The sequence below is a fragment of the Torulaspora delbrueckii genome, chromosome 5 (assembly GCF_000243375.1).
Source record: "Torulaspora delbrueckii CBS 1146 chromosome 5, complete genome".
NCBI classification, from domain to species: domain Eukaryota; kingdom Fungi; phylum Ascomycota; class Saccharomycetes; order Saccharomycetales; family Saccharomycetaceae; genus Torulaspora; species Torulaspora delbrueckii.
In genome coordinates, this window is record NC_016505.1 from 962,930 (window position 1) to 979,429 (window position 16,500).

At 41.4% G+C, this 16,500-nt stretch overlaps 9 protein-coding genes across 9 annotated transcripts; 4 read left to right on the forward strand and 5 right to left on the reverse strand.

Moving 5' to 3' along the window:
* Positions 1-205: 205 nt before the first annotated feature.
* Positions 206-1,720, forward strand: SGF73 (deubiquitination module subunit SGF73; the record flags this gene model as incomplete). Its single annotated transcript, XM_003681932.1, has 1 exon — positions 206-1,720. One exon carries the CDS (start codon positions 206-208, stop codon positions 1,718-1,720), a length of 1,515 nt encoding a protein of 504 aa, XP_003681980.1.
* A 259-nt stretch (positions 1,721-1,979) lies between these two features.
* ALG2 (GDP-Man:Man(1)GlcNAc(2)-PP-dolichol alpha-1,3-mannosyltransferase) lies at positions 1,980-3,515 on the reverse strand (the record flags this gene model as incomplete). The annotated part of the gene is made up of 1 exon (XM_003681933.1): positions 1,980-3,515. One exon carries the CDS (start codon positions 3,513-3,515, stop codon positions 1,980-1,982), a length of 1,536 nt encoding a protein of 511 aa, XP_003681981.1.
* Positions 3,516-3,632: 117 nt separating this feature from the next.
* On the forward strand, positions 3,633-4,880 carry TDEL0E05280 (DUF1992 domain-containing protein; the record flags this gene model as incomplete). Its single annotated transcript, XM_003681934.1, has 1 exon — positions 3,633-4,880. One exon carries the CDS (start codon positions 3,633-3,635, stop codon positions 4,878-4,880), a length of 1,248 nt encoding a protein of 415 aa, XP_003681982.1.
* Positions 4,881-4,936: 56 nt separating this feature from the next.
* Positions 4,937-7,222, reverse strand: TYW1 (putative tRNA 4-demethylwyosine synthase; the record flags this gene model as incomplete). Its single annotated transcript, XM_003681935.1, has 1 exon — positions 4,937-7,222. The coding sequence occupies one exon, from the start codon at positions 7,220-7,222 to the stop codon at positions 4,937-4,939; it is 2,286 nt and encodes a 761-aa protein (XP_003681983.1).
* Positions 7,223-7,417: 195 nt separating this feature from the next.
* Positions 7,418-9,172, reverse strand: RKM1 (protein-lysine N-methyltransferase; the record flags this gene model as incomplete). The annotated part of the gene is made up of 1 exon (XM_003681936.1): positions 7,418-9,172. The coding sequence occupies one exon, from the start codon at positions 9,170-9,172 to the stop codon at positions 7,418-7,420; it is 1,755 nt and encodes a 584-aa protein (XP_003681984.1).
* A 667-nt stretch (positions 9,173-9,839) lies between these two features.
* Positions 9,840-10,964, forward strand: IPL1 (aurora kinase; the record flags this gene model as incomplete). The annotated part of the gene is made up of 1 exon (XM_003681937.1): positions 9,840-10,964. One exon carries the CDS (start codon positions 9,840-9,842, stop codon positions 10,962-10,964), a length of 1,125 nt encoding a protein of 374 aa, XP_003681985.1.
* Positions 10,965-11,021: 57 nt separating this feature from the next.
* Positions 11,022-12,641, reverse strand: MRH4 (ATP-dependent RNA helicase; the record flags this gene model as incomplete). The annotated part of the gene is made up of 1 exon (XM_003681938.1): positions 11,022-12,641. One exon carries the CDS (start codon positions 12,639-12,641, stop codon positions 11,022-11,024), a length of 1,620 nt encoding a protein of 539 aa, XP_003681986.1.
* A 243-nt stretch (positions 12,642-12,884) lies between these two features.
* Positions 12,885-14,819, forward strand: SRP72 (signal recognition particle subunit SRP72; the record flags this gene model as incomplete). The annotated part of the gene is made up of 1 exon (XM_003681939.1): positions 12,885-14,819. The coding sequence occupies one exon, from the start codon at positions 12,885-12,887 to the stop codon at positions 14,817-14,819; it is 1,935 nt and encodes a 644-aa protein (XP_003681987.1).
* An 85-nt stretch (positions 14,820-14,904) lies between these two features.
* NIP7 (ribosome biosynthesis protein NIP7) lies at positions 14,905-15,450 on the reverse strand (the record flags this gene model as incomplete). Its single annotated transcript, XM_003681940.1, has 1 exon — positions 14,905-15,450. The coding sequence occupies one exon, from the start codon at positions 15,448-15,450 to the stop codon at positions 14,905-14,907; it is 546 nt and encodes a 181-aa protein (XP_003681988.1).
* Between the last annotated feature and the right edge of the window lie 1,050 nt (positions 15,451-16,500).

A 16,500-nucleotide genomic window follows, 5' to 3' on the forward strand; every position in this document is an offset into this window, starting at 1 on the left:
TTTTCACTTTAATAGCTAAGAATAGTCGATGATAATGGACAGTTTGAACGGGAAGAACTCCTTCAAGTGGTACTTGAGATAGTTGTCGGTTGCTGGTTTCATAATATTGTGATATCTAGTGGTTCTGCTTTCTTTTCCCGCTTCTCAGTTGGCTTTAAACTAAGAAACTACTGACTCCGAACTAGACCTGACATCTTCGACACGAATGACATCGATACATTCGGAGATCAAGGGCATCAAGAAAGAGGTCCGGGACCAGTACGCTAATTCGGCAGATAATTCGAAATCAAATAGTGATAGTGGATGGAAAGAGTTACTGGCATCAGTTAATAATAATCCTTACCAATATAGGCGAATCAAGCAGGCTACTAAGGAGAAATATTTCAATTCAAACGCAAAAATTATAGAAGATCCATTGGAAGAATCGGCATTCAATTACAGGATTTGTAATAGTTGTGGAGCGCCATTGGCGTTGAACAGTATAATGGATCATTTGGAAAACCACTGCAAAGGTAACAACGGTGCAGATTCTGCGAAAGAAATGAAGAGAGAGCCCACGGATGATGAATTCGAAAGTATGTCGTCTGTGGAGAAGAAAAATCCTGACTCTAGTGCGTCTAACGGTAAGCGTTTAGCCACAGATGAGGGTTCGTATACCCCAGGACCAGATCAAAAGAAGTTAAAAGAAAGTAGTGAGACCCCATTGAAAAGACAGCGGAAAGTAAAGCAAAGAAATCCAACTGATAAACATCTTATCGATTTTGATAAGCAATGTGGTGTCGAATTACCGGAAGGTGGTTATTGTGCTCGTTCTTTGACATGCAAATCGCATTCTATGGGAGCCAAAAGATCTGTAGTTGGGCGTACACAACCGTTCGACTCACTCTTGGCTGATTATCATAAGCAACACCAAACTAAGATCGGAGCCGCTGCTGAGAAGCGTGCAAAGCAACAGGAGATACAGAAGCAACAGAAGCAGGTACAGAGAGAACAGAAGAAACAATCGCAGCAGAATAAGCAAAGCCAAAAAAATAGGAAGGGCAACTCGGCGGGACCAGGAGGCAGCTCGAAATCCGCAAATGGTGCTTCATCGAAAAACGGTACAGATGCGTTGGGATCTGACATGAGCTTGACGCCCGAAGAGGAAACAACTCAAGTCTTGAATGGTGTCTCCAGATCATTCCCTCTTCCTTTAGAGTCTACAGTACTCTCTTCAGTGAGAGGAAGAACTAAGTATTTCAGAATGAGAGAGATGTTCGCTTCTGCGTTCTCTGTGAAACCTGGCTACACTCCACCAGGGTATGGTGCTATTCATTCGCGCGTTGGTTGCCTCGACTTGGATAGGACTACCGACTACAAGCTTCGTATCCGTACTCCTCAGCCTATTAATCAACTGCCACCTCAAGGTCTAACTCCAGAACAGCTACAGAAATTACAACAACAAAGACTACTGCGAGCTCAGATGCAACGTGATAATCAGCAGCAAAATAATTATCAGCAGCAGCACCATCAAGCGCCAATTCCACAGCATCAACAGACCTCAATGCCATATAATCATGTTGCTGTACCGAGGGCCATGGATAGCATGTCAAAACCACCGCAAGGACAAATTTCTCATGAGCAGAATGGTTTGACCCCACAAGAGATCCAATTTCAACAACAAAACTACGACAGCAACAATTACAGCAACAACGTTTCGAAGCGGCAGCCTTCCATCTAGCCAATGCGACCAAATTAATGCAAGGTTCAAATGGCGATGGCAGTCCTGGGAATCCCGAGACCCCAAATAACGTGGCCAACTCGCCGCCCTCAATGGGTGCACCATCTCAAACGATGGGTAGCCCCATGGGTGGGAGAGTTAATGTTGGTATAGGTAATTATGGTGGCAGAGTAAACTAATGAGCATCGGCATAACGCGATGCATGTAAACGTTTCGCAAATACTTTACATAAGTAGCTAACTTGGTATTAGCGTCAAACTTAAGGACCACTATGCCACATGTCATAAGCAGTGGCAGTAACCAATGCACTCCAGAAAGTACCAAAACGCCAACTCTTGAAGTAGAAGACCGAAACTATCGCTAACATTAAGTAAGGCCAGATCAGATTCTGCCTTTCGAAAATGCGCATACAACAAACTTGCAAGAGACCATTAACCATTACATCTCTAGCAAATTCCCAGCCATATACCTCCTTATCTTTGCTGATAAAGGAATCGATGTCCTCTTCGAAACTACTAGTCATCGCTTCACGAGAGAAGTATTTTTTGATCCTGTCTGGACCGTTATGGGCAAAATTGACCGAGGCATCGTTCTTTACATTGGTGAACTCATTGATAGCTTCAGCCCACTCTGCTGCATCTGCATTTTTCAACCAGCCCGTTGCCACTGCTTCATTCTGCCCATGAACAAGGGTTTCAACAGTCTCCAATGGCCCTCCAGTATTGACCGCTATCACAGGCTTACCATGTTTCATTGCCTCTAGAGGAACGATCCCAAAATGTTCAAACGAAGGCGTATACAACAACAGCTCCATTCGGCGTAATAATAGTTCCTTGAGCGAGGAAGATACCGATGTTAAAAATATAACCTTGCAATCAGTAACTTCCAATTGATCAAAGTTTTTAGATTGTTGAACTTCGGGATAAAAGATACTAGTGTGAGATAGATCCAAACTTTTGGCTTCCTGTTGAAGCTCTTTCAAGTATTTGACATTTTCAGCTATCCTCTCATCATAACCACCACATATTATTAACTTGTTATCATTTTCACCTCGTTGTTTGGACAAGGCATATGCTTGCAATGCCAGTGAGATATTCTTTTTCCTCTCATATCTGTTGATACTGAGATAAAATTGGTCATTCTGACCTAAGAGACGATTCAAAAAATTCTGATCAAACTCATCTACCTCTGGCAAAGACAGATCAACACAAGGGTAGATCACCTTTGGGGAGCCTTTCAAGTAAGGAAACGTCTTTTGATATATAGACTTGGTGAAGCCGGAGTTGACCACTACCGAATCGGCCGTCCCCATGGTAAACTGCTCAAACAAGTCAAACGGTACACGATAAAGTCTTTTCATTATACCAGATCTGAGAGCAAGCAGCTGGTCTGGGAAATGGCAATAAAAGAGCAGCTTCGCACTACTCAAGACGTGCAAAAACGGTAAGCATGTAGACAGCTGATCCACGATATATAAATCATGAGCGTCAAGCTTCCTTCTTAAGGCCAATTGCAGCACCAGATAGAGCTGTCTCAGATTGGCGAACACGATAAAGAATCTGCCTAACGAATTTGTTGGTAATTGATCTCCAAAAACTTCCACCTTCAGTATTCCACTCTTGATTTCTTCAAAGCAATGAGTCTTGTCACAGTGACTTGTATATATCACAACTTCATGTCCCTCTTCTTGCAGGCCAACAGCAGCGTCCACTACAAGCCTTTCTGCACCACCAATTCCAAGATCTGGGTGAATAAAGGCAATCTTTAGTCTATTCTTGCTAGCAGTTTGGCTCATTACGCTGTTGTAGTATTCCTTTATTATCTGTGCTCTAGTTGTTGTTAGGGAATAATCTTTAGCTTTAATACGCTTTTATCAGCGAGCCAGATACCTACATGCCTAATAGACAACAATATGAGAAGAGTCCTCACTTTGAGATATAGATATGGCCGATCGAGGCTGTACTCATCCAAAGACGATGAAGGTTATATGGCAAGGAGACTGGAAGATTTGAAGGAGCAGAATACAATCGATGAAGATGACCCATTGGTGAAGTTGAGCAAAACTGAGAGGTTGGTTGATATGGACACCAGACTTAGTGAATTACACCGTTCATTACCTCAGAAATCATTTGAGAACAACCATAAAAATCAGCTACAGTATGCTAAGGTGCAGGTCCACGTTAACAGACAATCGAAGGACATTGCACTTTCGAAGCCCTGGGGCGGTGATGAAGATCCACGAGATACCTCTCTTAGAATGCTGGTTGATAGTGTTGCTAAGCCTTTGAATAGGTCTGCTAGAGTTCAGGGGAATCTGGGCTTCACCAAAGTGGTCGATCAGCTCAGTGAACCAAGAAAAGTAAGAGCCAGCAGAAGGATGAGACGTAAGCTTGAAGATGCTCAGGACAATGTGTTGAAATATCAAAGAGATAAGGGACAAGATAGTGATAAAAGTGAGCAACTCGAGTTTAGAACACTCTATGCTGAAAAGTTTACACCACTTGGGTCCTTTGAGAAATTACGTTCCCTAGCGGACCAAAGAATTGAAGAGAGTAGGAAACATGGTGCTTTTGATAATCTAGAGAATCTCAGAGGTAAGCCTGTTGAGATGCCACGTTTGAATCAACATGTCGATAGAACTGAACATTATCTGAACAACATGCTTATTCGACAGAAGATAACTCCCCCATGGATTGAGAGTCAAGGTAGAGTCAATGAAGATTTGAATAATTTTAGGAAAGAGGCTAAAAGTGGATTTGAAAATGAACTGATATCGCACTTGAAGAAATCTAGAATTTACCTTACTGGTGCCAATATTGAATCTATCAAGAAAAGTATTAAAGAAAGATATGGGTCACCAGAGGATTTTGTTCTATCAAGATTCTCTTGCTGGAAGTCGGCCCAGTTTGCTTACTTTCAAACCAAAACTAAAACACTGAATAATAACCTGAGATCATACAATTTACAGGCTCCACTATCAACTCAGAAGCTCTACTTACTACCCGACAAAGAGTTTAAGAGGGTTTTCGATTCGATAAACCTTGATAATCTGATTACCACTGAGTTAAGCCGCGATGTCAAGCGCGAAAGCGAGCCTGTTGCTGGGAGCACGTCTCAAAGCGTATTTAGCTGGCGTGGCATTTTTGGAATTGGAAGATAATCCTTCGAATCTTGATCGAGAATAGATCTTGTCTATATACAATTAAATAAAGTAGTTTAAATATTTTGTTTAGTATCAACTACCTGTTGCGACTTCTTCTTGCCTTTTCTATAAACCCTGGTGTCCCCAGGAGCGAAACCTCCATTGCCAAACAGAGCCCATTCTGGTGTCTTTGCAGTGTAATCCATTGCGTCAAAATCCTTGCCCGAATTCAGGAGCTCAAAGAATCTATCAAAGTTAATATGCGTATGCCATTCATTGTTAATCTTGAACTTAGTGTTGGCAATCAATATACAATTCGAATGAGCATGCTCTGCTGCCACATCGTAACCAAGTCCCCTTCTTTGCAATTCTGCGGCAAACTCCTTTACAAAATTCGTACATTCCTCATAAAATGGAATATTTTGCATTGTCAATGGATTTCCATTACCATCAGAAGATCCAGCAAAAGTAGCACCTTTAACTTCGATGAAACTTGGGTGGCCGCGCTGAACAAGATCTGCATACGAAGAGAGGTCACCCATGTTGAATCCCTTAACCAATGTTAATCTGAATACTGTTCTTTGATGAGATTGTGTAGTTCGCAGGGTATCCAAGCATGTCAGCATTCTTTCCCAAAAGTCCTTGTACAAAGGTCTGTCAACTTTTTTCAACTCTTGTTTGGTTGAAGCGTCAATAGAGACATAAAGCTGAGTAACCTTACCAATACTTTCCAAAGCTTCTGGATGCTGAGCGTTGCAAACAAGGAAACTTGAAATGCCCTTTTCATGCAGTAATTCAACGAATTTGTTAATATAAGGATACATGATTGGTTCGCCGACCAGGGAAAGAGCACAGTGACGGACTTGGAAAGCCTTCGCAAATCTGTCCATTACGACCCCTGGAACACCTCTCATTTGTTTAATCTTCGAATAATGACCTTGGAGGGCATTCTCCAAAATGTACTCTGGTGGATCGACCTCCCACCTCCAGTTTTTGGAAACAGGATTTGTACCATGTCTCCAACAAAAAACACACTTTGATGAGCAGGCAAGGGATGGTGTCAATTCCATACACCTACTGGAGACAATGTTGAAAAGCGAGTGTTTGTAACAGGATCCAGTGCCCCTTAAGTCACTTTTCGTCCATCTACAAATCTTGACACCAGAATGAGAACCAACAATTGTGTAACCTTGCTTGGTAAGTTTTTTGAAAGTGGGACTATCCTTAGCGACCATTTGCTTCATCTCTGACTCGACAGTAGTACCCTCATTACCAATATCCTCCAAGTCGCCTAACTGATCATCTGCTTCATCTTCGTCGTCCACTGTTTCGTCGTATTCATAAAGAATGGGCTCATCGTCTTTTAAAGTATCGGAAAGCAGATTGGCCCAATCCGCTATTTCTGAGTCTCCTCCTGTCTTCATACAAACTTCACCGACTGGGAAGATACGTCTACCTCCTAGACGTGCAATCCAGTGATCGGCTTTTCTAGCTTGATAACAAAACTTTTCTGGCCACGATTCACGGTCACCGATACCCAAGATTGAATAACCTACCAACTTACGCAAGGGGAATTTGTCGACTCTGAAATCGTTGAAATTTTCTTCCAAGGTCTGCAAGAAGTAGTCCAATGGGCAGTCTGTATCGTATGATGGTAAAATCAAGAAATAAAGAGCGTTGTCGGACGGAATGGAAACGAAGTACTCATCGATATCATCTAGTTCATCCAAATTCATCAAAATTGGTGGCAATTGCAAACCTTCTGTTTTTGCTAAAATATCATGCACCTTTTCAGCAGATCTTTGAGCTGCACCTTGCAACGAACTGTAAAAGACGTAAGTTTGAGATGACAATAAAGTGGAATTTGACACTGTCATAGCACTTTTAACCAGATCCTCATCATGCTTAGATGCATTTTTTAATTCAGGCTTTGAAAAGACTTTGGGAGGCCTCGCATTGGCGCCCAATTTTTTTGACTTATTAACGGGCTTAAAAGCGTCAGTGAAATCAATCTCTTCAGGATATGCATCCTCTTTCGGAGCAACTGGCACGTACTCTTCGATATCAGCAGTTTTCTTTTTACTACCGCAGCAACAGCCGCTCTTCTTCTCGCCACCTTTTGATGAACAGCATCCCGCACCACCTTTGCCTCCACAACAAGACTTCTTCTTCTTAGTTGGTTCAGCAACCACTGTCTTTTCATTCAAACCAACCACTTCTGCTGAAGTGCCATTGAACTCTTTATAAAAGATCCCACAGAATACGAGGCCCGCTAAAGCCACAGAAAGTCTACCTCCGAGCCACAAGTAGATTCCGATACACAAAAGCACTGCAAGAGCGCTACCACGGTTGAATGACATTTCTGGCTTGGAAAGATCTTAGTGTGAACTCAAGAACAGATCAGATCAACGTCGTCAAGCTCTGTTTATATCCAGCGGATAATAACCGAAGCGATGAGCTAGTCATTATTTTTCACTTCCTCTTGAAGGCGCTCTTTACCCGACTTTCTTTAAGCCATTTAACCAATAGATAATGATTATGTTAGTAACGGAGCTTTAAGATCGCCTCTTAACCAGGATAGTCTCTTGATCCGTCGAGGCTGTTCTTGTGAACGCATTCAGCGAGAGGAATTGGTAAACATTTCTTGCTTCTTCAATTGTGATCTTGTCTGGGGCCTGGTTTTGCACGATCAAATCAGTGTTAAATAGGTCGGCTTCTTCATCAAAGGCGGACGGCGTTTGCATTGCTTTGTAGTCGCTGTAGCTTTCTTGTACCCATTTGTATTTTGTAGGGAAAGAATTGTTCTGCCGCTTGATGAGAATCCATAAGCCTAGAAATTGTCTTGAGCCTGGAAAAATGACATCCCTGTTCCCAAAAAACAATGGCAATTCTTCATCAATGAACGATGGATCATACTTGACTATCTTTTTCATGGTCAGCAGTCTGCTCTTGTTTTCGCTCATCCATTTCTTCTCCCTTTCTTTGAGCTGCGTCAGCGCATACTTCAGAATTGACACCTGTTCAGCTCTGTAAACTGTTGCGTAGTTTTTTCGAGTAGAATTTATTTCATGAGATTCACTTTCGATTTCTACTGGTTTGTTGTTTACAGCCTGAAGTTTGTGTTCCAATGCAAGTCTTAGACTGTGCAAACCTTTAAAAAGTGGTGTTAGCTCATCCCATCTTTCATTATCGCTTTTGTTCAGATAAGAAAATAGACTTAACATATCATTCAGCGGAGATTCATTCGTCTTGTTGAGGAGATAAGTTACACCATCTCTGAAAGCAAGCTCAGGATGCTCCACTGTGGGATTGTAGTCTGACTGCTTCTTTTCAAAAGCGTACGTGGTGTAGTCGTCCATCGTAGGTAGCTTTATTCCTTCCTTCAGGATGTTACCAATCTGATCAGCGGGCAATTTGATCTTGAGTGCTATAGAACTAAACAGATTATCGTTCAGCAGGAAACCGTAGCCGGATAACAACTCCTCATTACCCTTTCCGCCGTAGTTATTGTACAGCTGCTGTCCCTTATCAACAGCACCAAGACGTCTGTAACCGAATCCACCATCACTGGAAAACCACTCCACTTTGGAGTTGTAATTGTGGTTCAACAAATCTATGATGGGCAAAAGTATCACCGAGTTCCTGTCACATTCGCTATTCAAAACGTATTCTGGGAAAGCTCTTGAGAGAAAGATCAAATGTGACCATAGAAAAGCAGAGAAAGAATACCACACCTTTGGAGTCTGTTTGATAGTGTCAACAAGCACAGCATCGTAAATATCAGCATAGCTAGTACTCTGAAATACGCTGTAAAGAGCCAACTCAGCAGCAATCATAGTATTGTCGAAGATGTCATTCTTATCGACGATATCGTGCCATTCTTTGAAGATGATTAACAGTTTGGCTCGAAGCGAATTACCTAAGTTAGTGCCTTGCAGAAGGCTCACTTCTCTTGGATTCCAAATGAGCGGGGAATCGACAACGGCAGGTAGGCACTCCATGTAGGGGCCGAACTTTTGACGCCATCCCACAGTCGATTCATCGCTATCAAATTTGAGCTTTGCCACCATAAATTTCATCCAGGTGTTGGAATCACATTCTTCAAATTCAAGTCTTGGGAATATAGATTTAATAAGTCCTTTATGAATTACCAGATCTCGAGGAATTCTCACTTCTGGATTATCAACGTCCTCAGTACAAATACATCTTATGCCTTCAAACTCGTCAAATTCGAATCGCAAGCCTGAGGAGAGTGTTGCTCCAAAACTGATACCCCACTCTAAAACTTTTTGAATTTTGTCAAGCTGCATTGCCCTCCAATCTGTCTTTTTTGATCTGTCAATTATAATGATAGTTGTAAGCTCATCGCGTTGTAAATCTACTCTTGTTGTAATTTCTTCACCAATGTAAAAGTATGTAAAAAAGACGAGGGGAGGGCTTTCCAGTTCGCGCTGTACTTTACATCAGTTCACGAACTCTTGTTTCGAGATGCTATACCGCATTACTGACTTTTAATTGTATCTGGACTTTATGTGTAAAGATGGTAGCGCCATGTTATCAGGTTCTTGAATACCAGAAGGTGTAATATGTTGAACGAGTCAATCCCTTAGGTGAATGTACCACAATATTATGAGCATCAAACGAATCTCGTTGCTGAAAGGCGTTCCAAGTATATATTGAGCCACATATGCGCTGCATACTCGCTTGAAGAAGCAACCCAGCATCGAATCAGCTATACTAGAGTATGAAGCATCTTGTTAGTCACCATTTAAACTCTCATTAATTGTTATTGGGCCTGCCTTATTATTAATTAGGATTTTTATCAACCTACTGTATTGTTTGTTTACTAGCGCGTAAGATTTAAAGGAATTTTACGAGAGATGAGATCTCGTATGAGATCTATTTACAACAACAAAGAACAGATCGATTGAGCTGCTTTAACTGGTCAATCGTGGTAAGTAGCTAAGCTACTAAAAGATGGATGCTCAAAAGGCTCGAAGAGATTCGCTGCTGCAGCGCAATATGCTGTTAAGTATGAGGCTGGATAACGGGCAATCTAGTCAAGTTGCAGGTTCAGGCGCAAAAAAGGTCTTGAATGTTGCTAGGGGTGGTGCGAATGGGGTTTCAAAGACTTGGAGAATGTCGCACTCACCACAGAGAGCCGTATCGAAACTTTCATCGCCTCCAAAAGCCTCTTGGAATAAACCGTCGGCGACAAGGAAAACTGGTACCGAACGAAGCCTAAAACCCTCACCTATCCATTCAAAGCCGAGTGTGAAGCAACCTCCATTTTTGGGCATTAAATCTTTGTCGCTGGACGATTTTGATATAGGTAAGAAGCTGGGAAAGGGAAAGTTTGGTAGAGTGTATTGCGTAAAACATAAAAAGACAGGGTTCATATGTGCTATGAAGGCTATGGAGAAGAGTGAACTTGTTCAATATAATGTGCAAAAACAGTTCAGAAGAGAAGTCGAGATACAGAGCTCGTTGAGTCATCCTAATTTGACTAAACTCTATGGGTTTTTCCATGACGACAAGCGTGTTTACCTCTTGATGGAATACCTAGTGAATGGTGAACTATACAAAGTCCTCAAAGCGAGAGGACCTTTCAATGATATTGTGGCGTCTCATTACGTTTACCAGATGGCTGACGCTTTAGATTTTATGCATCAAAAGAATATTATCCACCGTGACGTGAAACCAGAGAATATCTTAATGGGTTTTGGTAACGTGGTTAAGCTCACAGATTTTGGTTGGAGTATTATTAGTGCCCGTGGGGTCAGGAGGAAAACTCTCTGTGGGACAATCGACTATTTGTCACCAGAATTGATAACGTCGAGAGAATACGATGACAAAGTCGACGTTTGGGCTTTGGGGGTTCTCACGTATGAGTTAATAGTGAACTCTCCACCTTTCGAAGAAGACTCCAAGGATTCAACATATAAAAGGATTGTCAGTGGAGACTTAAAATTCCCCGATACAATTTCTTCTGACGCACAAGATCTCATTAGAAAGCTATTAAGACACAAAGCTAAAGACAGAATATCGCTCCAAGACGTCAAGCGACATCCGTGGATCCTAAAACATAAATCGTTTTGGTGATTTGCTATATCCAAGATTGTAATTATTCTATAAACATGATATACACCTTTTTAATGCTTACGACAGTGCAACATTTCTCTTGACGATCTTTGGAATGGCTCTAGCCCATGACTTGGTAGACTTCTCCACAAGCATAAACACTCTGCCGCCCTGTTTCATTCTACCGGTTCTACCCGCTCGGTGGACAAGGTCAATAGAAGTCTTTGGGACGTCATACAAGATAACATTTCTTACTCCCTGGAAATTCAATCCTCTAGCCATCAGATCTGTAGTTACAAGAACCTTTAGTCGAGACATCGGCTTTTCGGCTTGATCTTCTTGCTCAGATAAGATGGTCAGATTGGAGTCCGGAATCCTCACCTTCTCGGCCGCTTTTTGTATCGGTGCGCTAGCGTCCAAACTCTTCAAAAGTTTTGGCGGATTCAAAAAAGCTTCCATACTTGCAGCTCTTTCTTCAGCCGAATCACTACCGGTAAGGCCCACACAGTCATGACCATAAGTGATACGTAGCTTCTCCGCTACTTTTGGTACGTCTTTCTTTTCATTCACAAATACCACACATCTTTTCTCATAGTCTGCCTCCGAACCATCGTTAACAATTGCATAGAGCGCTTGTGCTAGAGCTTTCATCTTTGAACCCTTGTATGGACTCAATGAAGCATCGATCATCTTGAACTCTAGACCACTAGGTAGCTTGTGTAACCTAGGAGTAGTTATTGGAACCACAGTGGGGAATAGTCTGTCAAGTGTCTTGTTGAACTCGTTCGGTATCGTGGCCGAACAAAAGACTATGTGACTTGCATTGGGCATTTTTCGAATAGCGTGGTGTGTATCCTCAACCCATGATTGATCCATCAGAGTATCTGCTTCATCAAGTACCACAAACTTAACCTGAGATAACAGCCTGTCTGCTCTGCTTATCATTCGTATGTTGAACAATGAAAGAAGTTTGGCTGGAGTCGTCACAAGGATATCAATTCTATTCTTGACTTTATCCAAAAATTCCGTGTAAGGAGAACCAGCGCCCCACTTGTAAGTGTTCAATCCCAAAGAAGCCTCAGTTTTTGATACTGTTCTATAAACTTGATCGACCAGCTCATGAGTTGGTACAAGAATCACAGATCTTATTATTGCTTTAGTGCGCAAAGTTTCCCACAGCTCGACAGTTTCAATTTCTTGTCTCTTCAAATAGTCTAGTAGAGGTACCAAATATGCCATAGTTTTACCAGAACCAGTTTCTGCTGCAATAGCGTGAACTTGTAGCTTGGGATCCATCAGACTTGCCGCCAGTTTTTTTATGGTAACAATCTGAATCGGAGACGGAACAATCTGTGGGCTCCTATGCAGAGACTCATTAGCGATAATTTGCTTTATTGTTGTTCTAACAAGCGGCAGAATTTTCAATTGGTCAAAATCAGTGATCTTAGATATTAGTCGTCCACTCTTCTCAACTTCTGCTGCATTCGTGTCTTTCAAACCTCCAAAATTGCCAAAATGAAACGTCGAGGGCTCTTTAGAGTTATTTTTAACGCCTTTCTTGGCACGACCAACCTTTTTAGATCCCACAGAAGCTGCCAATTTGAAAGCCTTTCTAGGTCTTTCGTTCTTCATCGATTTCGCAGCGTATTGCCGCACGAATAGCTTTCCACAAACTCTCACTGGTCGAAGAATATCCATGTTTTTAGCACTTACTATCAATAGCCAGCTTGACCAACGATCAATAACGCTGTAACAGCTCAAGTCTATTAATTTGAAAGCTCATCTCTATGGTTCAACACGTCGAGAATGACGGTGATCTTAACTCTTGAAAAATTTTGGTAAAAGGCTGGAAAATTCATGACTTTCAAGCTTGTTTGATACCCAACAGACAGCCATTGGCAGCTTTGGGAGTGATTTGAGTGCCATTGAGCTGTAGAAAAGATGGCGGACGAAAATTTGACACAATTGCTTTCAAAATTGAGAGTTCAATCGACTAGTGATGAGCTTGTTAAGGTGCAAGAGACATGTTTGCAATTGTTGAACGATACAGCGAATAGCAAGGACCATGGAGCTATTCTGAAGGCCTATCTGGTAGCTTCAATCAAACAGGATAAGTATGCGCAAGGTTTAAGAGTTCTTTTGGATAAGAAGGAAATTGACGACCAATATGGTGAACAGTTCGCTTTGGAAAAGCTTTACATCTTCTACAAATTAAATGAGACGAAGAGATTCGATGATCTTTACAGAAAGATTGTTCCTGAACCTGTGGATTCTTTGAAAAAAAAGTCTGAGGAAGAAACAACGCCATTTAGGGGAATACTCCACGTCAGAGCTCAGTTCTGTTATAACAATGCACAATATGAGGAGGCTTTCAAGATTTACCATTACTTAGCAACGCATAACGAGAAAAGAACCGACAATGATATCGAACTAGCATGTAATGAAAGAGTTCCTCTTACGGTGGAACCTTACTTGCAGGAAAATGCCACTCTATCGTCCGTCAGTGATGAATCGTACGATCTCTTGTTTAATGACTCTATGATTTCATCTGCAAAAGGTCAGTACAACAAAGCAGTCGATATCTTGAAGAGAGCCCGTGAAATGGCAGCCAGTGATGGTTACGAAAGTGATTTGAATGCAATTGAGTTGCAACTCTCCTATGTATACCAACTAATGGGTAAAACCAAAGATAGCCAGGAGCTATTGAACAAGTTGATTGAGAAATTAGACAAGGGTTCTCCACTTGCTCTACTGGCAAATATGAACAAGAAAGCATTTTGCGATTACTCCAAGTACAAAACAAACTTGAATCTTGTGCTGAGGGAAGTTAATGCCGAAGCAATGAACGGTTATAACTTAAAGCACTACACACAGTCACAATGGACCACAATTAACCGTAACTTATTATTCCTGCACTTGTTCAATAATGATAGCATACAATCCAAGAGCACTCCGCTTTCCCGAACATTGCACAAATATAAAGAAACAGTTGGTGAAGTAAATCTTGAGAGTTACAAGTCTCAAGCCAAGAAGCTCTATCACAGGGCAATGAAGATGATTGCAGAGGAGCCATCTACTGGACAATGGCGTCGGGACTCGAATAAAAGTTTACTCGGTTTCTTACTTCTCACATTACAATTGCAAGTGATTGAAAAACAGTGGGATGAAGCACTTTCGCTTTGTTACTCTGCCCTAAATGGACGCAACTTCCCAGAGGTGGACAGAGCATATGCATGCAATATCCTATACTGCATTATCATTGACATTAGAAGGCGCAGTGGTCGGGATGAAAAGTTCTTTATAAGTCGCTATGAAAAGAATAATCCGCCATCAGAGGGATCATTTGTCAAGGACATAGCATTTTGGAAGCACGTTGGCATGTATTACATGGGCAAAGAACCTTTTAGTGCCAGAAAGCTATTCGAGGAAATTTCTAAGGAAACTGATGACGATTTCATCAAAAAATACAAATCTGAGGATACCAACGACGTTGATGTACAAGCGGCTGCCAAATATACCCAAGGTATTGACGTGGCTGAGCTTCTTTCAGATGGTGTCACACCATTTAAATTGAAGAAAGCCACTAATGTTATATCCGTTTCAAAAGTCACCAAGAAGCAAAAGGTCAAGAATGATTTGAAGAAGCAGAAACAGAAGGAACAAAGGCTAAAGAGGTTTTTGGAGCACTGCGATACCAGTAAAGGCCCGGATCCAGAGAGATGGCTACCAAAGAAGGATAGATCCACATATAGACCCAAGAAGAAGCAAGTCGCTAAGCAGACTCAAGGTGGTAATATGAGTAAGAAAGCGGAACAGGCTCTAGACATATCTAAGAATGTTAAAGTGTCTAAAAAATCCAAGGGCAAGAGAAAATGAATAGATAGCTAGAAATACCGTAAGAAATACGCTTCTCATGTAATATACAGATCTTTTGAATGATTAACTATTATTTATGCATGCTTCAAGTGAACAGTGTATCCTCATCTCTCAAATATTCACCAATATCAGCCTGTCTAAAGGCCACGATAGCTGTGGGTTGCAGGTTTCTTGCCTCGCTTGTACTCTTGGCACTCACACCAAAACCTAGTGGGATATCGTTCATTGAAAACACAATCACTCCCGCGTGCTCTGGAATATCGTCGGACATCTTACCAACGTGAGCCTTTAGTATGTGGTTACCGTATAGGAAGGGCATTTCACCATTAGGCTTAATCCAGACCTTATACTTGGCGTTTTGCGCTAGTACTGAGAGAGCTGTTACATGCAGTCTAAACTTCCCAGTCTTGGTGAATTTTCCCAGACAAATCCCCAATGACATTAAATTAGGCCTGGCAACACAGGTCGCTAGTTTGGCCACACTATCTGGCACATAGTAAACTCTATCCTTTTGTAGTCTGAAAACATGAGGCGTTTCCTTGTTGTCCACCAAATATGATATATTTCTACCGATGTAACCAGCCAATTTCTCGAAAACAACTTTCGTTTCCTCCTCTGTAAGTTGTCTCATTTTGATAGCACTACCAGGGAATTACCGATACCTTCAATCAATTGCTAAATCTACAATTACTCGATGAATTTAATCTTTTCAGAGTGCTCATCGCATCTCATCTCTAAATTTCATAAAATTTTCACTCTTTTCTAACGAAATCAACCTAAAAATTAGATCTTCAAGAGAGTTACAGTATCAACGAGACGCTCAGTGAGCCTCCATAAGTTCGTCTTCATCCTCTCGCCTGCTCTTATTAGCTGCGCATTTAATTTTAGGTGGTATAGCAATTATTTTAGGACATTATGAATATTCTCAATTCCTGATACAATAAATACCTTGATCGTGTAGGTCCAATTCAGAATTATCACCAACTAGGCATGCCAGGGCGTGCAACATTTATTATGCCTACCTTTGGGAAACTCTTGCGTGCTCAATAGAAAGGGTTTCAGTACAAGAACAAGATGATGGCTGACTCTAATCTGTCTATAAGATACTCTAAGATAGTCTTAATTGTCGGTCGAAAGAATCATAAGTTCATCGATTCTACACATTCATCTATCCCTCATCTACTGGTATTGACCTAGGAAAATACTCAGTGTCCGGATGAAGCTTTCGTCTGATTACGTCTATCTTATCAGTCGATGGTTCAAAACAAATACAGAGAAAATTCAATCTGGCAAGAAAACAAGCATGAAAGTCGTTGATATCGTCCAGCTACTTCAAAAATTGTTTTTGGAATCTACCATATTTTCTTTGTTCTTTACGTTGAAAAGCTGTTACCGTACTACAGAAAAATTTTGTTGATCTATTGAAAAATCAATATTTCAGCGATGACTTGATGAAATAGAAAAATAACACTAGACCATTAGGATGCCTGAGGATAATTTGAAGCCTGCTTACGATGATGATCAGATGGGTGACGAAGCTTATAAGAGGGGTGCTCAGCACAAGTGGACCAAGGCCCGTAAATCTGATTTCGATGGAAAATCAGATTCTAAAGAAGACGAACATGTCGAGAAGAGAGCGTATGTATGTTGTTTCCAGGAGGTGTTTTGGTATGAAACAGAT